At 40.9% G+C, this 24,310-nt stretch overlaps 1 protein-coding gene across 4 annotated transcripts in view; it reads left to right on the forward strand.

Annotated features, from left to right (window-relative positions):
* Positions 1 to 24,049, forward strand: part of UPF3A (UPF3A regulator of nonsense mediated mRNA decay) — a 71,944-nt gene extending 47,895 nt beyond the window's left edge. The window contains exons 9-10 of one of the 4 annotated variants that reach the window (XM_073614734.1): positions 16,619 to 16,916; positions 23,662 to 24,049. In XM_073614734.1, coding sequence (XP_073470835.1) covers positions 16,619 to 16,916; positions 23,662 to 23,838 — 475 coding nt within the window. In that variant the 3' untranslated portion in view covers positions 23,839 to 24,049. The remainder of the gene's footprint in view (positions 1 to 16,618; positions 16,917 to 23,661) is intronic. The other 3 variants (XM_073614735.1, XM_073614736.1, XM_073614737.1) reach the window with 3 other exon arrangements.
* The last annotated feature ends 261 nt before the right edge of the window (positions 24,050 to 24,310 follow it).

Below are 24,310 nucleotides of genomic sequence, written 5' to 3' on the forward strand. Positions count from 1 at the left end.
AAAAAAAATTACAAAAAAATCTTCAGGCATCTTCTTAAACAGTGCCTGTGGAATGCTTTCATTCTTCTAAAAAAAAAAAAGAGTGACAAGCCTGTGGTTCATGCAGACTTTGTTTGGAAAGTTGCCGAACTTATATTTCTCAAGCACCAAACACCGACTGTAAATATATCTGAACGTCGTGCTGCTGGTGTTGTGAACCCGTGACGTCGGACTTTGTGCTGTACAATGTTTTAAAATTTTCCATACCCGGGACGTTTACTGAAGCAATATGACTACTAATATTGCACCCTTGTTTGGCCAAAAAAAAGTCAGTGTTTTTGATTATATTATTTACTAAAAGTTATTGAATAAAAAGTATTATTATTATTATATTATTATTTGTTATTATTTATAGAGATGATGTTATGCCAAGTAAATAGATAACAAACATGTCACTGTCAATTGTGCACATCCGCCAAACGGCGACAAACTACAGTACATTAAATTATCCATATGTGAAATTTTAAAAGCCTTTACAGGTTACCAATTTAAGGTTACACAGGAGGTCTGGTGCTAGAATTATTGCTCTCACTCCGATGTTCACGACGATACCTCACATGCGTGGTGTGATCACCGTTTACATATGCGCGTGGGACCTACGCATGCTTTCACATTTGCACATAAGCAATGGGGGACACTTTAAAAAAAAAAATATTACAATGTATTTTATTTTACACTGTCCCTTTACCTTTTTTTATCAATTTTATTGCTATCACAAGGGATGAATAACGTCCCTTGTGATAGCCAAGGCCATGAGAGGTCCTCTTTTTGGAGAGATCTGGGGTCTAGTAAAACCCATATTTTCTCTCCTCTGGCCTCCAAACCAGCTGTTTAAACCAAGGTCGGTTTGATCGGCTCATTTACAAGCTGGTAATGGCTTGTAAACAAACAAACCAAAACCGGAATTGACAAAATCCTTGTTGCCTCCAGTTTCTGACGTCACAGAAGGGGGAAAGATACACAACAATTGTAATAAATCCACATTATTTTACTTCCATGACATGTTTCTTGACTAACCATATTCACCTCACTCAAAGTCCCAGGGCGAACCCCTTGTATATATGTATGGAATTAAGGATGGAGGTGATGTTGGGGTAACACCAGACCTTGGATCATTTATGTTTCCAGAAGGGGGGAAGGAACTTCTATTCCTTCAAGTGTTCACAGTGCACCCGATGCCACTGGTCACATCAATCCTGGGCTCAACGTTAAGAAATCAGAGCCCTGAAAAGGAGGCGGGAGGGGGAAATCCTCCTTCCACCACCTGTAAAAGTGCTTGAGTGGCTTTATAGCCATTTGGATCACTTTTGGATTAAAAGAAAGCTCTAAATATTGGTAGCTGGGTCATGGTTGTAGCTGTAACTATGATCCTGGTAAAACCACTTTAATACGACACCATATACTGTATATGTACTGCGGTATTGAGGTGGTTAACCCCCACCACGCTGGAAGATTACAGGGGGGAGGAGGGGAAGAAGAAAGATTTCAACTAAAAGAAGATGAATCAGCACAGGGGACATATTCTATTAATTGTAAGTTATTTCCCTTGTGCTGATTTTTCTGGTTTTAATTTTTAGCTACACTTTGGCTTTAAATGGTGGGGGCCAGTGTCCCCTTAAAATATTGCTGCTCAGTGGTCATTGTCTTCTACAGCATTATTGGTCATCGCCCACTATGGCATTGATGGTCAGTGTCCTCTGCAGTATTGGTGGTCATTATCTTCTGCAGCATTAGTGATCAGTAGCCCCTACAGCATTGGTTGTCAGTTTCCCCTTCAGTATTGGTGGTCAGTGTCCTCTGCAGCATTTGTGGTTTGTGTCCTCTGCAACACTGGTGGTCAGTTCCCCATGTAGATTTGGTGATCAGTGCTCACTGCCCTTCTCTATCAGAACCCCTTTGGTGATCAGTGGGAGCTTAAAAATGATGCTCAGTGTTTACTTACCCGAGAGAAGCTTCACCCTGCAGGGATGGATCACCACTGGCTCCCTGTTCATGTGGCTTTTCTGAGTGCCAAAATTATGCAAGCAGTGTTGGGAGGAGTATAACTCCTCCTGGCATGCATACATTTGACTAACTGTGCTCCTCGGCTCTATTCCACAATGTTTTTTACAGATTGTTAAAAAACAATCTGTGAAAAATATTATAGTATAGATACAGAGAGCACAGCTAGTGCCATGAACACAGGGCAGCCAGAATGAATCTGCGGAACCTGGGCAGTAGGCAGGAGGATCTGAGCTGAGACTCCAGGTGCTGTGGTCTAGCATTGCCTATGGTATAAATATTACTTTCACAATGGAAATTCTTTGCCAATCCTTAACGCTTTTTCCTAACAAGTACTGTGGTAAAATGATTACTTTCACAGCAAAAACCTGTTGATGTTTTACTTTTGTTACATATTGTCTGCTTGGTTGTACAAAGTTAGTTTCACTTTTAAAAGATTTAAATGGTTTACAGTAATATTTTGTGCCACTTTTCTAAACCCAAATGTGAACAGTCAACCTAAATAATACTGTAACTAATAACTGCTGCACTATCATATGGACTAAACTCCAAAACAATACAAACAATGTCTATGCAGCTCTCTAATCCTGTAACACTGGGGTTCATTTACTAAAACTGGAGAGTGCAAGATCTAATACACCTCTGCATAGAAACCAATCAGTTTCCAGGTTTTTGTTTTTTTTTTGTCAAAGTTTAATTGCACAAGCTGAAGTTAGAAGCTCATTGGCTACGCAGCACAACTGCGCCAGATTTTGCACTTTTTAGTTTTAGTAAATAAATCCCAATGCGACTAAATGTGGCAAATAGTTGTGTAAAAATAAATGTAACATAATTTAATGAATTCTGTCTGCAGTTATTTCAGTTTTTTATGCACTCAATTTATAAGTTTCCTTTCTTTCATGTCACTCCACATCAGTGCATTTTCCAATTTATTCCACTACTGTGCTCTAATTGGCATTTCTTAGCAAATGTGCCTTTAGTGACTCAGCCAGAATTGGACATTTGAAAGAATCTGAGTCTCAGTTTTCATAACAGTGTAGCTTTACCTCTCAGGAATAAGTATTTTCCTTGTTTTAAATTGTATTCTTTCCCTATAGATGCAGAAATCTCTATATCTGACTGGTCATCCATCCCTTGCCGTAGTTTAGGGCTGATAACTGACACACTGGGGTTGATTTACTAAAACTGGAGAGTGCAGAATATGGTGCAGCTGTGCATGGTAGCCAATAAGCTTCTAACTTTAGCTTGTTCAAGTAAGCTTTGACAAAAAAACCTGGAAGATTCTATGCAGAGCTGCACCAAATTTTGTACTCCAGTTTTAGTAAATCAACCCCACTCTCTTTGCTGCTGGACCAAGATAAAACTGTCAGTTTTCCTTCATGCAATCCTGACATCATCTTTGTTGTGTTTTTAATAGGTGTCTGTTATCAGCACTGAGCTCAGGACAGCTTCTGTGTGGATCTTACAGATTGATATTTCTGCCCGGATAGGAAAATAATATAAATACAGTGGGTATAGAAAGCAATAACCCCCCCTTTAAAATAATCACATTTTGTTTCTTTGCAGCCTGAAATGAAGACAGACACAAAAAACTGTAGCTGTTAACTCTTAATAAAAAGACACTCACCTGTCCCAGGATCCAGCCATGTGCTCACCCAAGCTGTCCCTTCCCTCCGACTTCTGTCCCCAGCGCTGGCATCTGAACTGTGGCACCTAGCTGTGACAGCTTACAGCTTCACAGCCAGGTGCCCACTGCATATTTGCGAGTCAGGCTTCGCCTTGTGAATGGTCCTGCAGTCTTCTGAGACCTGTGATGTGTCCCAGATGACTGTGGGCAGGGAGAGGTAGAAAAGAACTTCATATTAAACAGCATATCAATCCTGGAGGTATAACTGTATGCTAAACCTAAAAAACTTTCACTTTTTTTTTTTTTTTTATTCTTTATTTGGAAAGAATCAGCATGACATTACAAGAGTCAAATACATATATTCACAACAGAAAATACAATAAACGAGGCACTACATGACTCAACAAATAAGCGTAAGTATGATAAGGATCTGTGGGCCTATTGAACACTAAGTAGATGGCCATACAGTCTATCTCGTCTACATATTAGGTCAATCTGATCTTCCCTGCTTTTTGGGTATATGCACATGTAGAAGGGGGAAAGTGTCGAACCCTAAGTCAGTTAGAGAAAAAGAAAAGAGGTGGGGGGGAAAGGGGAAGGAGAGGGGGGGGAGTAGAAAGTTCCTCCCAACCCACTGGGCCACACACCTGTACAATGAGGTGTTCGCCAGAGACAAGGGGTCCTACTATATTGCTGTTGGGAGGCAAGAGGTGTTTGATCTTTATAGAAGAAGCAAGGAGTCCAGATTTTCCAATATTTCTCCTCCTGTTCTTCTGGTATCACGGTTAGGTTCTCCATTTGCTGCATCTCTGAAATCTGGGCAAGCCATTTTTTTTTATCGCAGCAGAAAAGCTGCTGGATTTTCACCCAAGACACCCCCGTGAACGTCTTAATCGTCTGCTCCACCATGGTCCAGAACTCTTTCAATTTGGGACATTCCCAAAAAATATGAAACAGGGTCCCCTTGGATTTCATACATCTCCAACAGGAACTCAAAACCCGGGAAAACATCCAGTGTAGTGTCACAGGCATCTGGTACCAATGTGTGAGGAGTTTATATCCCCCCTCCTAAAATTTGCTGGCAAGAGAGATCTTGTAGGTAAATAGTAGTATTCTTTCTTTCTGTTTAGGAGAAAAAGTTGTGTTCAAGACTCTTTCCCATTTTTGTAGGAAAGAACACCCTTGAGCGCTTAAGGTAGTATAAAAATATGATAACGAGTGTCGGATGGGTTCTCCTGTTAAACAAGTTTGCTCAAAAGAGGAGGGTTCACGTACGGAACGAAACTCCGTAGGTAGTGAACGCTTAACTGAATGTTAGACGCTTAACTGAATGTGACAGAAGAAGTCCAAGTCTTGTAAAAAGGTAAAGTCCAGATTATGGGCTGACATGAGGCAATGATTAGTGGAAAAATGAAGGAGTCGTGAAGACCCCCTGCTGTTGCACTGCCGAGAAACGCAGGTCCCTAATGCTTGATTGAAAGTTGTACAATCCCAAAATAGGTGTCATGGGGCTTTGATGTGGAGATATATTAGTATGTTTAAACACCTGCTGGATGGTCCTTATAGTGGCTCCCACTAGTGGATGGTAGTTAATAATGGGAAGAAGCCTGTTTTCCGGGTGCCAGGGTAATCCCTCCAGGGGGGGTTGATGATTGCCTGTTCTAAGTGTACCCATAGCTTCTTGCCAGGTGGGTGGCTTCATGGTACTTCACAGGGTCAGGAAATCCCACACCTCCTTGTGCCTTGGGTAAGTAAAGAATGGGTCTCTGAAGCTGCGCAGGCTTACCTGACCAGATAAAGCACAAAAAGCTTTCACTTTCAATGTTCCTTTGCTGCTCCTTACATTCTATAACAAAAGAGGGTAAAAAAGTGTTCAAAAAAAAAAAAAAAGCTACATGGTGCAGTCTGGGCCAGCGCTACCACTAGGCAAACTAGGCAGCCACCTAGGGCGCACTGCTGCCTAAGACGCAGTCCTAACAACACAGCGGTATGTACAGAAACCGATCCCCTGTAGCTGCTGATTGCTGGCTTCTCCTCCGGCAGGCATTCAGCGGTTGTGGGAGGGAAACGAAGGGGATCGATTTCTCTATACTATATACCGCCCCTCCTATCCAGGTCTTGCTGCCCTGCTGTGATCTCCTGGTCCTGCTGTTTCCTCTCTCTCAGTCCCACTGTACTTTCTCCCAGCCCCGCTTTGATTTCTTCTGGCCCCTCTGTACAGAGTTATTCCTATTCATTCATTCTGTGCTGCTGAGGCTCCAGAGATGGAGATTGAAGGATTGAGGGATGGAGATGAGGGAGATTGTCCTCAATCTCCTTTCTCTGTCTCAAAGGTGAAACATCAGAGGTCTGTTTGGACCCCTGATATTTTATCAAAGCACCCCAACAGGGGTCCTAAGTAAATAATAAAAAATACAATTCTAAACAAAATAAAAATAAATAAAATGTTAAAAAAAATAAAATAACAAAAATAAACTTCTACTGACACCAATGGAGTGAAGCAGGCTAAATTTAAATTTAATTTAAAAGACATCAAGAAAAGGGTAGTTGTCATTATTTGTAATTTGTTTTTTTAAAAAATGGGCTACTCAGTCTAAAATGCCGGGGCCTTTTCTCTGTCCCAGTCTGGGCCTGCTTCCCACAGCCGCCAATGTTTCCCAGATCTCCAGATCGAAGATGTGTATCCGCTCTCTAACTGTAAGTGAGATAAATACTGTATTTCTCCTATTCTCATTTATTCACAAACGTTTTCAGCTGGGAACATGCCCCTCCCTGCCACTAGCATGTCATCTACATACCCCAGCCAAAGGGTTACATGTGCACTGAATACCTTCAAATGTAACACCGCCTTCTCCTCCAGCCATCCTGAATGGATACATCCATAAACTGGTGCACATGCTGCCACCACTGCCAAGCCAAAACGTAATTATCAAACAAAAAATAATTATTTCTCACAAATTCAATCATCTTGACTGTAATCATTATGTTCTTCCAAATCCTTGTATTACTTCTTCAACATGTGCCTGCAGGCATCCTATCTCACCCTACATGGAATAGGCATATACAAGGATTTCTATGTCCAATCCCACAAGGATAAAATCTCCTTCAGTTTCAACATACTGCAATCTTTCTCATACTTTCGTTTCCAAATCTAGGCAAGTGACAACAACTTCAAATATAGATACTTACAGTGCCTTAAAAAAGTATTCATACCCCTTCAAATTTTCCACATTTTGTCATGTTACAACCAAAAACTTAAATGTATTTTATTGGGATTTTATGTGATAGACTAACACAAAGTGGCACATAATTGTGAAGTGGAAGGAAAATGATGAATGGTTTTCAAAATATTTTACAAATAAATATGTGAAAGTGTGGTGTGCATTTGTATTCAGCCCCCTTTACTCTGATACCCCTAACTAAAATCTAGTGGAATCAATTGCCTTTAGAAGTCACCTAATTAGTAAATAGAGTCCAACTGTGTGTAATTTAATCTCAGTGTAAATACAGCTGTTCTGTGAAGCCCCTAGAGGTTTGTTAGAGAACCTTAGTAAACAAACAGCATCATGAAGGCCAAGGACCACACCAGACAGGTCAGGGATATAGTTGTGGAGAAGTTTAAAGCAGGGTTAGGCTATAAAAAAAATATCCCAAGCTTTGAACATCTCACGGAGCACTGTTCAATCCATCATCCGAAAATGGAAATAGTATGTCACAATTGCAAACCTACCAAGACATGACTGTCCATCTAAATTGACATGCAGGGCAATGAGAGCATTAATCAGAGAAGCAGCCAAGAGGCCCATGGTAACTCTGGAGAAGCTGCAGAGATCCACAGCTCAGGTGGGAGAATCTGTCCAAAGGACAACTATTAGTCGTGCACTCCACAAATCTGGCCTTTATGGAAGAGTGGCAAGAAAGCCATAAGAAGTCCCTTTGCAGTTTGCGAGAAGCCATGTGGGGGACACAGCAAACATGTGGAAGAAAGTGCTCTGGTCAGATGAGAGCAAAATTGAACTTTTTGGCCAAAAAGCAAAACACTATGTGTGGCAGAAAACTAATACTGCACATTACCCTGAACACATCTTCCTCCCCATGAAACATGGTGGTGGCAGCATCATGCTGTGGTGATGCTTTTGTTCAGCAGGTACAGGGAATTTGGTTACAGTTGATGGGTAGATAGATGGAGCCAAATACAGGGCAATCTTAGGAGAAAACCTGTTAGAGTGTGAAAAAAACTTGGGACTGGGGCAGAGGTTCACCTTCTAGCATGACCACGACCCTAAACATACAGCCAGAGCTACAATGGAATGGTTTAGATCAAAGCATATTCATGTGTTAGAATGGCCCAGTCAAAGTCCAGACCTAAATCCAATTGAGAATCTGTGGTAAGACTTCAAAATTGTTGTTCACAGACGCTTTCCATGCAATCTGACAGAGCTTGAGCTAGTTTGCAAAGAAGAATGGGCAAAAATGTCACTCTCTAGATATGCAAAGCTGGTAAAGCGATGTTCCTCTGCGCTCTTATGATCCGGCCGCCTGCTCTCCTCTCTCTTCCCCTCAGAGATCACTAGGAGAAGGGCTTTCATTCAACCCCGCCTGTCGGCGGTGCTCGCCCCCCCCGCTCCGAGGCAGCCCACGCTCGCCAGCCCTCATTTTCCACTCGCAAAATGCGAGTAGGCAAGTGGAAAAATTGAGGGCTGGTTTAATATATGTTCCTTATTTACCTTGTGTTTTGTATATATTTTTCAAGATATCTGATTTCTCAATTTATACATGCTAGTAGATTTGCGTATTCAGTTTTCCGATATAATCATCAAATGGTGGTAAGTACAGAAATGTGGTAAGTTCAATATCACACGCTACTCGTATGTATATTCACTGCGCTTTATGTGGATGCCCATGCATTTGTCTCCCTTATGCGGGCAGTTGGCTGCCCCTGCTGTGCCTCATTGTATCGGCTGGGGACATCCAAGTCTACTCTCTCCCACCCCTTTATTACATCATGCAGGACTATCATCTTCCGCCCACTCCTCTCTAGGCAAACTTTTGTGCTCGGCCCGGATTAGAAGGGGGAGGAGAGGCGGGCCTGCCTCTGTGCCTCGCCATCTTCCGTCATCGACTCGGGGGCACGTCACCACTGCTTTGTTGTGGCGCCGCCCTGGGGAGTGGTCGGGGTGTGATCTCAGCCACCTGTGTGGCGAGCAATTGTGGCCATGCCACTGGATGACGCCACTTTTTGTGACGGTCTGCGTTGCCGGGACATCACACTCCCACCTTACTTGGCTGTTTGGTTTGTTGTCTCTTCCGGCGGTGGGAGTATATAGGAGGCCATTCGGTTTGCCTTAAATGAGCAGTATCTCCCGGGGGTTACCTGTTAGCCGCATGGACTGGTGAGTACCAATACTGATGTGGGATACGATACAGCTAACACCTTAAGATTTGAAATAGGATGTTAGTAAATAACATACTAATATATTTGTATCCCCTATAGGCCGTGCTCGGTCTGAAGAGACACATACCCTCCCCCTCTGGCAGCAATCTTTTTGACTTGATGTCATGCTGCCTACTATAGTGCCTGCTCTCCCCCCTGATGTTTCGAGAATTATGTATGTAGTTCTTACTGGGATTCTAAGTTATATGCCATCTGGATAGGTGGTGGAAGATTCTCCTTTTTAGATATAGAGTTTTGGAATACAAGTTTTTCTTTCCCCTTTTTTTTGTACTTCCACCCTGTTGCATCTTATTTATGTATATACACTCCCTTTTTATTGAGTAATTATGGCCATTTTTTAATTTTTTTTTAGCTTTATGTGCATATTAAACTACGTGAGGTTTTAGACCATCTGGCTTATCCTGCAGCTTTGGTGCCTGTCTGGGGAGATTCTATTTGTATGCATGTGTATTCACATCCAGGCAAGGTGAATATAAATCCAGCTGACTATACCACCTGTAATATATAGAGTACACACCTCCCATATGTGATAAAAAATATATTGAAATATGATAAATATGTTTGTTTCAATACAGTGAGACCTGTCTCCATTTACATCATCCCTTCGTGTGTCCTGATGAAGCGAACCAGCGAAACGCGTTGACGCACAGGGGCTCACTCATCTGATACGGTGTAACAAACATTTACTAGAATACTTGCCCGTTATGGCCCATATCTTACGCATGTGTGATTACATGTTTTTAGCTTTTGTGTTTTGCTTTTGCAAGTTTTTATGTATGTAAAAAAGAAAATATATATTTTTCTATAAAATTCATGTGGTCCAAATTGCCTTTAACATCTAGTTATTTTCTTTCTGCTCTCAAAATTACGGATGTGCCAATGGAGTGATTTCAACTTTTATAAATAAGGTGTATAAGTCTAGCAGCAGCATTCATAATAGACTGAAGGGGGATAGCCTGCGTAAAGATAGGCCAGTGAGGAGGGAGTTGCAGTAGTCATAGTAGTGATATATCCAAGGAGTGAATATGTTGTTTTGTGGTGTCATTAGTCAGGAAGGGGTGAATTCTGGAAATATTGCGGATGTTAAGGTGGCAAGATTTAGCCAGTGATTGGATGTGGGGCCTGAAGGAGAGGTCAAAGTCTAGGATTACACCTAGCACCCTGGCATGTGTGGGGGAACCCATGGTTGTGCAGTTGATCTCAATGGTAAAGTCATGGGGGAGGAATCAAGGAGAAGGAAATATTACAAGCTTGGTTTTAGAAAGATTGAGTTTGAGGCAGTGGTGTGACATCCATACTGATATGTCACTCAGTAAATTTGTAAAACGTGAGGGGGTGAGCTGTGGAGTAGAGAGATAAATCTGGAAATCGTCAGCATAGAGGTGATATTGGAAGCCATGAGAGGCTATTACTGGCCCAGGGAATAGATGTAGAGAGAGACTAGGAGGGGCCCAAGGACAGAGCTCTGGGGCACCCCAATAGAAAGAGGAGCGGAAGAGGTGGTGTTGTATGTGACACTGAAAGTGCGCTTAGATAGGTAAGAGGAGAACCAGGAAAGAAGAGAGTCATGGAGGCCAAGGGTGTGGAGCTTACTGAGGAGAGAGGAGGAGCAGGTGGTCAAATGTGTCAAAAGCAGTGGTCAGGTCTAACAGTATGAGTATGTAGTAATGGCTGTTGGTTTTAGCAATTCGTAGGTCATTCATGAGTTTTAGTAGGGTAGTTTTAGTGGAATGTTGTGGGCGGAAGCCAGACTGTAAAGGATCGAGAAGGTTGTTGTCAGTGAGGTTGTAGACAAGAATTCAAGAAGCTTGGAGGCAAACAGAAGCAGGGAGATGGGTAGTAAGTTATTCAGATAGGTGGGGTTCAGTGAGGGTTTTTTGAATATGGGGGTAACCAGTGCATGGTTACCTCAGAAAGGAGTTTGGCAACTTCCTCAGTGGTAACAGGGGCGAAGGAGGAAAGTATTGAGTGTTGGACCTGGTATGTTGATTGGAGGAGAAAGCTGGACACTGGATATCTCATAAGGAATTATTGATCTTGTTTTTGAAATGACTGGCAATCTCCTAGGCCATATGTAAGTTGATGGGTGGAGATAGTGGGGGTGAAGTAAGGAATTAAGGGTAGAAAAGAGTTGATGAGACTATTGTAGTAGGTTTGTTTAGTAGTGTGGAGACAGGAGTTGTATTTAAGAAGGGCAAATTTGTAGAGGGTGAGGTCTTGCAGGGATTTCGTATTGCGCCACGCTCACTCAAGAGCATGGCTGCGTCTCTTGAGACTTGTCTGTTTGCCAAGGTTGTAGCAGGTGAGGCCTGGGTTTGCGTGTAGAGACAGGAGCAAGTGTGTCCAGGGAGGATGACTGTAAGTTGTTATAGACAGAAATGGCCAGGTCTGGGCAGGACAAGGGTGAAATTTTGGCATAAAGGATGTCAGTAGCAGAATGAAGAAGGGAAGGGTTGAAGTGGCAAAGGTTTCTACGGGTAGTTGTTTACAAGTGGGAGGCATGGGAGGTAGGAGACAAGGAGAGTGTGAAACTCATAAGGTTGTGGTTGGAGAGAGGAAAATGGGGTGTTGGGGAGGTTGCAGCGAGTGCAGAGGTGGGAAAATACGAGGTCAAGGGAGTTGCCAATCGGCGTGAGTGGTGGTTTGTGTCCATTATGTTAGGTAAAAAGAGGAGATTAGGTTGATCCTAATATGCTATTAAGCCTTATATGTTTCAAACCCCTGGTCCACACGAGTAAGGCAGAAATTTGAATCTTATCCCAATAAGGAAATATTGTGTTTTGATATTTATCTGTCAGATTTTTTATATAAAAAAAATTGAATTCTGTTTTACTTACTTCTTGGGCTTCTCCTATGTTCTTTTTCTTTCTTCCTTGCTTTCCTTTTTTTCACTTTTTTTTCCATCTTGTGATCTGTCTCTTTCACTTCCTTAATGTAAAAAATTACAGAGTTGCTCCTTAAAGATCTTTTTAATATATATAAATGTTCCTGTTCCATTATTAACAGCATTATTTTATTACCATGCGCAGTTACCTCTTCTTTCCATTTTTTCACAAATCGTTCACATCTTAACTGCTCAGCTGGAATTACATATCCACATAAACAATGCTGTATTGAACCTGCTTTTATATACTGCTGTAGACTCCCTATGTCATATTTCCATCTGAGATGTTTTATCACTAAATTCTTATGTTTCATAAACAAACTCTTCACATTGGGCTTAAAGCAGAACTTCAGTAATTTTTTCATCTTTCCATCTATTAAATCTTCTGCCCTTGTTGTTTTAACTTCGGATTGTAAAACATTTTTTTTTCTGCCAGTAAATACCTTATACAGGCCACTTCCTGTTTCTTGTCTGGTAAAAAGCCTAGGCTTATGACATCATGTACAGTTAGCTCTCTCTCTCACTCCTGTGAGAGTTTGCCAGGAAGGGAGGGGGGTTGAGTCATAAGATGGCCAATGAGAGGTGCAGGGCTCAGGGCTGGAGGTGTGCCTCTGTGTGTCTGTGTAAATCAAGGAAGTGTACAGGCAGCAGCTTCAACTGCCCACAGTTAAAATGGATGCAGTGAGCCAGGAGATTTCTGCAGCATATTTGGCAAGTACAGAATCACGGTATATATAAAATAATATGCAATTTGGTTGGAGGGAAGCTTCAGAATGGCAGATATTTTTATTACAAATTATGTGAGCAGACTGCAGTTCCTCTTTAACCTATCCAACTTTTTTATAGTAAAATTGTGGACAGTATAATTTCGTAAATTGTACATACTGTATGTTTCTAGGGTGTATCACTGAAGGGATCAACAGCAAGAGGAATGAGGTCTTGATTTCCTTATATAGATCTTTAGTTAGACCTCAGTTATAATATTGGGGGAGATTTACTAAAACTAGAGCAAAATCTGGTACAGCTCTGCATAGAAACCAATCAGCTTTCAGGTTTTATTGTCAAAGCTTAACTTAACAAGCTGAAGTTAGAAGCTGATTGGCTACAATGCGCAGCTGCACTAGATTCTGCGTTCTCCTGTTTTAGTAAATCTCCCCAGGGTGTCCAGTTCTTAAGGTCTCCCTTCCAAAAAAGATATTGATAAGGTGGAAAGAGTCCAGAGACGGGTGACAAAAATGGTGAAAGGTCTGAGGTAATAAACATATCAGGAGAGACTTCAGGAACATAATATGTACAATCTTGCAGAAAGAGGGAAAAAAGAATACATGATTAAAACCTTTAATTATACTAATTACAAAGTACTTACATATTGGTTCTTAGTCCCTACCAGAATTGCAAAATTTGCCCCCAATTACTCCCCACTTATCTTGCTCTCGAGGCAAGTCCACTAGATATGAAGATGTGATCCAGGTTCAGTACAGTGATAATCCTTTAATGCTTCCTTTATTAAATGCTCTATATAATCTCAACTTATTATTAACCTCCCTGGCAGTATTCCCGAGTCTGGCTCGGGGTGGGATTTCAGAACCAAAAGCGGTAACCCCGAGCCAGACTCGGGATTGCATCGCAGGATCCATATAGAGGTTACTTACCTTGTCCCCTGGATCCTGCGATGTCTCCCCGCTGTGATCTGCGAGCCGCCGTGTCTTGCTCGATTCACAGTGCCGAGCTCCGTTCCCTGCGAGCGTTACGACGCATGGGGACGGAGTTCAGCGCCAAATTCAAAATGTAAAAAATACAGTATAGATACAGTATACTGTAATCTTACAGATTACAGTACTGTATCAAATAATTACACATCCCCTTTGTCCCTAGTGGTTTGACCAGTGTCCTGCATGCAGTTTTATATTATAAATACTATTCTTTCAGCCAGAAAAGTGGAGATTGTCCATAGCAACCAAAAAATGTCAGTTTACGTCAAAAGTGCTTTTAGACCAGCTAGAAAACAGCCATAATAAATTAGAATCACTCGCAGAATTGAGCGATAGTGATTTGTGGGGAGATCTGAAATCAAACACTGAAAGTAATGACAGTGACAATTCTGCAACTGAGCAAATTTCAGTGTTTTTGATTTGATTACATTATTGAATCATTTTATTATTATTATATTATTATTATTTGTTATAATTATTTATAGTTATTTATTATATTATAATTTATGATTTTGTTTTTCAAACTTTATCATACCCGGGCTGTCTACTAGACTCTGGTTTGGACAGATTTAAGTGAGTTATTCCTAAGAATTACAGGCCTACAATATAAAACACCAAATTTCCATGCAAAATAATTGTACCGCTTTCAGCATCAAAAATCTGAAATAATCATACCGCCAGGGAGGTTAACTTGAGACTTCGTTATATTACCATTGTAAATGTTTAGAATTTTTCTCTCATGAATAGGTATTACAAAGTACTTACACATTGGTACTTAGTCCCTACCAGAATTGCAAAATTTGCCCCCAATTACTCCTTATCTTGCTTTCGAGGCTGTACTGAACCTGGATCACATCTTCATATCTAGTGGACTTGCCCAATTGTCAAAAGATTTTGGAAAAATATATTCCACATGATTTCGACATCATTTGCAGTGACAATCTTTCCTGATCCTTTGATAGCACTTTTGAATTTAAAACAGACAACTCTCTCCAGTAATCAGTTCAAACTCTTATTACAGATTACTACAGCCACAAAACAAACAATCGCTAAAGCCTGGAAATCCCCTACCCTGGTATTAACTGAAACTAAACATAGAATTAATCAAGCTATTATTCACACCAAAATAGAGGCTATAACCCAAGACAAAATATCTAAATTTAAGAAAATATGGCTCCCTTGGATGACACATTGCCTTCTAATTTCGATGAATCCTTGTTGTTGCCTTGGTAAATTTTTCCTACATTTTCATTTTTTTCATGCTTATTATATAATTGAAGTCACACATTGCCCCGGAGATCCCTTCTCTTCCATTTCCTTTCTTTTCTTCTCCTTTGCAACTCCTTCTTTACTTTACCATTCTTTTACCTTTTTCTTGTACCTCTTCTATCTCTTCATCAGGTTCAAATAGCGTTACTTTTAACTGCATTCCTTGTTTCTCATGATACTACAAAATTACTGATATTTGCTCCTGCTTGAATTATAACAGTGACAATCCTTTAATGCTTCCTTTCTAAAATGCTCTAGATAATCTCAACTTATTGTTAACTTGAGACTTTGTTATATTACCATTATAAATGTTTAGAATTTTTCTCTCTTGAATAGGAAATTGTTTCTCTGAGTTATTAATCTTTTGACTAAAGTATGAGACAAATTTTATCTTTAGCTATATTAAGAAATTATAATATTCTATTGTATCCTAACATATTATATTCCTGTATCGCTTTTGAAATTGTTTCCTGATTTATTACATTTCTATAAACAAATTTGACAAGAAAAAAAAAAAACCTTTAATTACATGGGTGCGAATAAGGTCCAGGAGGTCAGTATTTTCAATATGAAGCTAAGACCTAAAACACAGGGACATGAACTCAAATTAGCAGGAAGAAAGTTCAAAACTAACCTTAGAAACTACCAAATATTATTATATCAAAAGAGCTTAGACTTCCAGCAGAAGTAGTGAATCAGTCAAAAGTAAGTGGATTTAAACATGCTTGGGACAAGCATAGATTTATACTGTCCAACCTCTTGCATGTCACTGTTACCCAATCTTGATGAGAAGAGGTGGTAGAAGGTGAGTCAGAGCTGGTGATCACAGCAGCTGATTGGTATTTCCATATTAGAGCTCCCTTAGGGCTCTTTCACACGGATGGATGATCGCTGGATGGATGGTAGAGGTGGTAGAAGGTGAGTCAGAGCTGGTGATCACAGCAGCTGATTGGTATTTCCATATTAGAGCTCCCTTAGGGCTCTTTCACACGGACGGATGATCGCTCCTTCGATCCCCGCTGAGCAGGCAGATGACAGGTCCGTCGCTGCACACTGTGCAGCGACGGACCTGTCAGAACGCCGCTCTCCCCTATGGGGGATCGGATGAAGACGGACCGTAGAGTCCGTTGTCACCCGATCCGATCCGATGACGGATGGAAAAGAAGGTATTTCCTCCATTACACTTTTTCGGATTGGAGCGGGTTGGATGTCAGCGGCAGACCTGAAAGGATCGTTTGTGTGAAAGAGGCCTTAGTTTGCAGGTCCCAAGGTGCTTTGAAGGAATCTGAAATTGACGCGCAGGCACTTCTAGGTGACTATTCTATTGACTTAAATGTGCATTTGGTTTACTTTGAGACAAGGTAGCTGTCAGTAACCCAATTCATAGTGTACACAGGTTGTATAATGAGACTTGTTAGCCATATTGTTGTGATCCACTGTATTGCTGCACACTGCCAGTTGTAATTTGTTTTATGTCTGTTAAAAGAACGTTAACATTTTACAACTTTTTTTTTCTATGTGCTTTTTTGATTTTTAAAATAATTATATGTGCATGCCATCTGTTTTGAGAAAGCAATTCTGCACTGTTCTGAGACAAAATTTGAATGTGTAATATTGTTTGTCTCTACTAGGACACAGAATGACAGTGACAAAGAACAAAGGGATATTGAGCGGAGATACCGGGATAAAGAACAAGAACGGCAAAGGTATCATCGCATTGATGATAGCAGAAAACCAAGGAACCATTATGAGTTTGAAAAGTATCTGAGGAGGAATGAAGAAGACCAGAAATGGGGAAAAGGATACAACCAAGATCGTGCCAAGAAAGGAGGCCACAACAACAGTTATACAGCGGATGCAGTAGACAAACTGGGTAAAGAGGACAAGTGTGATGACATGGCATCCAAAAAGGAGCGCATAAGAAATAAGGTTCTTTTATTCTTTTAGGATCATTTCTCATTTGCCAAAATGCCCCAGTAAAAATTACTGTTCTTTATGCGTTCACAAATAAAAAGGCATAAAGAAGCTCATTAGATATACTGTATATAAAACACTATGTATTTACTCAATATATTTTTTTTCCAAGTAGCATCTTTTCTGGATGTTGGTACTGTTATTTTAAATTGTGTTTGATATTGCTAAACACAATCAACATAGCAATACATATGAATCAAAGCATTATCCTGCCATTGGAAGCAAATGATCCTAACATGTACAATATTTGTAAGGGACCAAAACTTCCATTCAAGAGCATACATGCAGAATTATGAACTATAGCACTTTTTAATTTTATACATGCTCAAAGTTTACAACTGCATGCTACCATCATGAGTCCCATGATACAGTAAGAGGTATTAATTCTGCACTGTGACATGGCCAGGAATTCTGGCAGGGAAATCTTTCAGACTCTAAGATATATGGATGACAGACAGTAAGTGATTCACCATAGTGACAGAGAAAGCACATCTAGCAGTCATTATACTAGTATCAGTTAAAGTAGATTTAAAGCCAAATTGGGTTTTTTATGTTGTATATAATAAATGATTAAAACCCCTGTCCATTTTTTATCTTTTTTTGTGCTCTGTCCCAGTGGGGAGGTTTCCCTTAATTTAATGTACACAACAGGTAATCAGAGGAAATCTTGTCAAAAACTCCCTGTTAGGCCCCTTTCACACATGCAGACTGTTCATTTCATCAGTTCAGTCATGTTTTTCCAAAAAAAAGTTTACATCAGTTTCTCATCAGTATTTCATCAGTTTTTACATCGTTCTTTTTAACATCCTCTACCAATGCAAAAACGGATGCAAAACTGACTGTCTATTTACATCAGTTTTTCCTCCAATCCGTTTTTTTTAACGGAAGAAAAATAGGCCTTTGATTCGTTTCAAAAAACGGATGTTGATGGAAGCGGACATAAATGTATGCAAATAGATGATCATCCATTTACATGTTTTTTCATAGAGATGCATTGATGTCCGTTTTTCATCCGTCAACAGATGGATGAAAAACGGACAAATGGTCCATATGTGTGAAGGGAGCCTTAGACAGTTGTCACTGTAACAAATGCCCCCAGTAGAAAATTTCCGATCTGTTCCTGATTTGGGGCAACCTGAACATTTTGGATTTTCCCTTACTTTTAGTCCCTGTGACAACTGTCATCAACATAAATAGATTGAGTGCATCTCTACAGCAGTAACTCAGAAAGCAGTAAAAACCTGAATGGGGTTGTAACGTTTCCATAATCTATGGTGTTTAAACTACAAAAAGTTTGCGTTTTAGACACTTTTTTTTTATTACTTATGTTACAACTTTTACTTAGCACTTTTAATATCACTGCAACAACAAATTGTAGTGTATTTTATATTTAAAGGAACATATGTAAGAATCTGAATATTCAGTCTTGATTATACTTGTGCACTTATGCAAATGTATATTTCTTCCTTTGATTTACTGTAACTTTACTTGTTTTGTCTGAATCGAGGATCAGAGATCACCTAAATTCTGACAGTTGCTGCTGTTTACTGACATATCTTAAAACGAAACTTCATTAAAAAAGTGAAGTACCGCTGATTCTCTCACCCCAGCCTGTAACTGAGGTTCATATTTGTGGGGAGGGATGAGAGAGTACTATTTTTTGTTGGTACCAACTTCCACTTCCTCAATCCTTGCCTAGGCATGGATTGCTTCCCCCCCCCCCCCCTCGCCCCTGTCACACATCACATATCCTAGGAGACTGCATGACAAGTCTCACTACACCATGCAATCTAGCACATGCACAGTGGGGAGCCGGCTGTGATTCATCAAGAAGTCACAGCTGGCTGCCAAATCCAAGATTGCAGTGCTGGGAACTGACAGCACTGGAATTCATGGAATCAACATAGGAAAAAGTTCTGGACAGCCGCACTCCGGAAAATGTTTAGCCTTTTATTCAAAGAATATCAAAAATACATGCCACAGCAGAATGGACAAAAAAGCTTACGCGTTTCACACTACAAACAGTGCTTAATCATAGCTGGAATCCATGGACTGGTAAGTACCTGCTGACTGTTAATTAAAAAAAAAAATATATGGGTGAAGTTCCTCTTTAAAAACTGTCTCTCAATTTTGCGCAAACCAGTTTTAAACAGAGCCCTGTGGTTGTTTTGATTCATCTTAACCCCTTCCTCCCAGCCCTTTAAGAGCTTCTAAATGCCAGGAGGCAGGCATTCGGGCCATGTGACCGATGTGATTGGCTATCACAGCGGTCACGTGATTAGAAAGCTTCTGATCATGAGTATGCATTGGTAGCTTTCTGGTCCCCGCCAGTAACTGTGTAGCGAGAACGCTCTCAGCACAGAAATGTGTTTACATAGGGCTGCATGTATGGGGTTTCTTGCTGTTAAAGCCCACCCCCAGAGAGGCCGCATATATGCGTATCATCAACGAGAAGAGGTTAACCATGAATCTTTGTTATATACACTGTTTTGGTTAGGGAGACTTTTATGCTGGTTTACTAAAGTACTTGAAAATGTTCACTCAAAAAAAGTGAAGATTCACTTCAACTTATCCAATCATGTGGAAAGCAGATAACTGTTTTTTTATTTTATCTTCATATGATTGTATAATAACGTAAATATTCACTTTTTTTGAGTGAACATTTTAAAATCCTTTAGTAAACCAACCTCGGTGTATGAGCTTGGACAATTCATAGGGCAACAAATTTCAAGCCTCTAATTCCCAACTACCCTTGAGCTAAAGTTTTTACCCGCAAAATATGTAAAGCTAAATGGGGGCATATATAAATGCACAGTTATAATTTAAAGTGTATGTAATGCTTGACAAGTAACTTCACTCATTTTCTTCCTTTTGGTCTGTTAAGTATACTATCTTACATATATATTGCACTTGTACGATAAGTGCAAAAAGGAAAAAAAAAACTGTTAATCCTGCCAGAAATCATGTGAGCTAATAACTATCTGGGGAAGGTGTTCTGTAGTCCTACCACATTACTGGTAAAGAAGAAGGAGTAAAAATAAAAGCCTGAAAAAAAGGTTTAGATACACTTTAACATTGAGTATTGAGATTCTTGTACACATTTGGTCAAGATGAATGCTATTTTGAAATCGTGCTACTTCATTTGAAGTGACACGATTTCAAAGTAGCAGGTCAGTGCAATTTCAAGTGCTACTTGGCTGACATCTGTGCCACTTCTTGCACAGATGTCTATGCAAGCTACACCTGAAATCGCAAAAAATAGTGCAGGAACATTTTTCAAATTGGTGCGGCACCACGGAGTTGGAGTCGCACCAATTTGAATGGTTTCAATAGGGTACGACTTGCCATGCTCTTTGGAACTGTCAAATCGCATGATAAGTTGCACCAGTGTGAATGGGGGCATGGCTGAAAAACATAACAGTTGTGTTCTCCTGTTAACGTAAATACCTCTGTTTTTAAGTAAAGACAGTTTCTGTTGCTCACTAGCAATAGCTGGCTGTTAGTAGTACTGGTTGTGGACCCTAATTGAATATTACTGGCATACTAATGTTATGGTCACATCCGCAATTTATAATATACAGCAAGCAGAGTTTGATTTTATTTCCTTATACTGAGGGTAAACAGTTAGTGTTAAATGTATATATAGGAAACAGTAGGCCATTCATCTAAAATACAGTTATATAAATCTATATACACAGTACACTTTCCTGTGTGATTAGTAGGGATGAGCTCAGGCGTGTTCGCAACTCGCACGTGCAGAGCCTGCCAGGAAGTCGGCACTGCACAGCACTAATTGTAGGCAGTGAGACATTTCCCCGATCCACGGCTGCAGAGATCGAGAAATGTCTCACTGCCTGTGATTAGCGCTGTGCAGTGCCGACTTCCTGGCGGGCTCTGCACGTGCGGGTTGTGAACACGCCTGAGCTCATCCTTAGTGATTAGTATGAAGTTTGCTGCATGGCACTAACTCTGACTTCATCTGGCTAATTTATGAAATATTATAACCTTTAGTGGATAACTATTTATGTGGTCCTGAATGCCAAATGTCCAAAAATTGGCCTTGATAACGCCATGGTGTGCTTACGTTCAGGTACAACTGAAAGCATACAAATCATCTAGTGACCTTTCAAATCGCTTAGAAAATGCAGCCCAAAATAAATACACAAGAAAATTTAGTATGAGCATACCTCCACACATTTTATCCAGACTCGGGGTTTTTCCTAATAGAATATACAATCCTAGACTCAGAGGTGTTTTCTGAAACCAGTGGGTTTGTGTGCAAGATCATAAGTTGGGCATTTCTGCTGAGAAAAAGCAAGTGTGGAATGCACAGCACGCTGCAGCAAGAATTAGTTGTGGTTGTCATTGCGCTGAATATTGGGCATGGCTTAAAAGGACACAGAGTGCAGGGGGCCAATAGTAAGTGATGCAAATGTTGGGTACAAAGTGATGCAGAGTTCAGGGGTCAGTAGTAAGTAAAACAGAGGGGTTGATTTCCTAAAGGCAAATAGACTGTGCACTTTGCAAAGTGCAGTTGCTCCAGAGCTTAGTAAACGTGGTAAAGCTTCACTTTGCAAAGAGTACTCAATCACGTGCATGGAAAATAAAAAAACACAGTATTTTTGCTTGCACATGATTGGATAATGGAAGTCAGCACAGTCTATTTGCCTTTAGGAAATCAACCCCAGATGTCAGAAGTAAGTGAGGCTGAGTTCAGGGGTCAGTAATAAGCATAGGTGTACCCAGCCCATTGCATTAGGGTGTGTACCCCAAATCTCAAACACACATGCCTTTCTCTGCAGCCTCAGCTGCACTGGACAGTGAATGAATGGAAAGTGCTCTGCTGTGAGCGGCTTCATGTTCATTCACAAACTGAAGCATAGTATACACAGTTTACTATGCTTCCTTCTGAATGGACACTGCGTGAGTATGTTCACTGTGTTGATTTAGAAGGGGAAGAGGCCGGTAAATTACATATTTACTGCCCCCTTCCCCCTATCTCCATTCTGAAACATTCCCTGCAGCATCTGGGAGTAGAGGAGGGAAGCCAGCAGCACTGTGGTGCGGGTGGGGGAAACATGGGGAAGGGGGGTAGCCCAGGCAGTAGGGGGAATCTGCACCACACGTAGTGATTAGGATGTGCCCAGGCACACCTGGCACACCCCCTGCGCACGCCTCTGGTGGTAAGTAATGCATAGTTCATGGCTCAGGTATAAGTGACGCAGAGTTCAGGGTTGGAAGAAAGTGATGCAGGGGTCAGTAGTAACTGACGCAGAGTTTAGGAGTAAGTGGCGCAGAGTTGAGGGGTACGTGATGCAGACTTCAAAGGTCAGGAGTAAGTGATGCAGAGTGCAGGGGTCAGGAGTAAATGATGCAGCGTTCAGGGGTCAGGAATAAGTAATGCACAGTTCAGGGGTCAGGAGTAAGTGATGCAGAGTTCAGGGGTCAGGAGTAAGTGATGCAGAGTTCAGGGGTCAGGAGTAAATGATGCAGCGTTCAGGGGTCAGGAATAAGTAATGCACAGTTCAGGGGTCAGGAGTAAGTGATGCAGAGTTCAGGGGTCAGGAGTAAATGATGCAGAGTTCATGGATCAGGATTAAGTGATGCAGAGTTCAGGGATCAGGAGTAAGTGATGCAGAGTTCAGACCTCAAAACTAAGTGACCCTCTACCCCACAATACAGCCAAAGAGACTTTCCCTGCACAACTTACAACCATTCCCCATGGACTTACAGTGGTTCCTTCTGTCTTCAGTGCAGGCTCTCATCCTCCTATGGCCAGGTCCTTAGCAATGGCCAATCACAGTCCTCCCCCCGAAAAACAGCAATCCCTCCCTCCCTGAGCATTGGACCAGCACCTGATCTCCTCCCCATACACAAGCCCTGGATGGATCTTTCCTGCAGCTGTGAGTAACAATCGCAGCTTCAGCAAGGACACAGAATGGAACAGCATTTTCCCACCCTTATTGTTGTGCAAAGTGTGATCACACAGTGGGCCCCACCCCCACTGAGCCCATGTGCCATGCACACATTGCAGCCATGGAGGATTTGTCACCGCTAAGACTGCTTTCTTTTATAAGAACTGGCTGTCACTCTACTACAGTATTGTATTTGTTTCATTGTGATTTTAGTATAAATAATTCAGCAACATTCATATAACAAAGCTAACCACAGAGTAAAATACAGTAAGAAATATATTATTACACTGAGTACTGTGACAGTCTTTAGGAACCTCTTGATCTGTTTGAAAAAAAAAGTGACTTGACAAATCTGATACCTTTTTAGAGCTGAAAAGATTGTCATTGAGCATAGTCTATGATCCCCCAGTGCTCTCAGACAGACATCTGATAATGCAGTCCTTCAAATAGTGGTTGTTTGTTGAGCTACATATATTCCCAGTGAACACAACAGTCCCCACTTCAACATCAAACTGGTTCCCCATATCAGTACAAAGTTTGAGTAATTTATCCAAAATCGTGTATCTCATATGTACAATGTGCCCATAGTTCTCTGCATTATCATGGAGTAGTGCCAATTTCCTGATGTACATATCTCTGTGGAAATCTCCACTAAACTTTGGCTTTTATTGCCTTTGGAATGTCATCTAACCTGTGACAATTCAGGTTGTCTAGCTGTAGAAGTGCTATGGTATATTGTATTTCAGAAACTGCCATGTTTTATGTCATCTTCATTCTGTTAACAGCTGGTTGTGGCTTACCTTGCGCAGGATCGCCCGGCCATGCAGCTGTACCAACCAGGAGCTCGCAGTCGCATAACTACAGGATTTACAAGTAAATATGTAGAAGAGGCTTATTGCAGAAAGAATGATGCAGACAATATATCAGGACGAAGCTCAGAGAAGAGTGAAGGTGCTGGGTAAAATATACATGCTAAGAAGAAACTTCTGTGTTCTAGTGCTCTGTCCTATATAAGACAGTGGGGGCCTTAAACTATGGACTATTCAAGCTTAAGCCAAACCACATCTTGCCTGCCTCATTCTTTCCCCAGAAAGAAAAGTGGAATAATCTTCCTTGCAGTTTTGTTCACCCTCTTAGTGCCAAAGAGCTCCTAATAAATGTTACCACATACAATTTGTGAAGTCTGTGTTCTTTTCAGAGGTTTAAAATCTAACTTGGGTCAATTAAACTATTTTATATCAACATTATTATAAGCTATTTTACCCCCTAATCATAATTAGGACAGTTCCCCTTGAGACTTCAGACTGTAAGCTCCTTTGAGGTCTGGGATTGAAGTGGATGGTACTATGTTGCCTGCCAAAGTGTTGTGGAATGTGTACAGCATTATTACAACCTATTGCATTAGTGTGCACCCCAGAACCCAAAAACGCATGT

Source organism: Aquarana catesbeiana, linkage group LG02 (assembly GCF_042186555.1).
Source record: "Aquarana catesbeiana isolate 2022-GZ linkage group LG02, ASM4218655v1, whole genome shotgun sequence".
NCBI classification, from domain to species: Eukaryota; Metazoa; Chordata; class Amphibia; order Anura; family Ranidae; genus Aquarana; species Aquarana catesbeiana.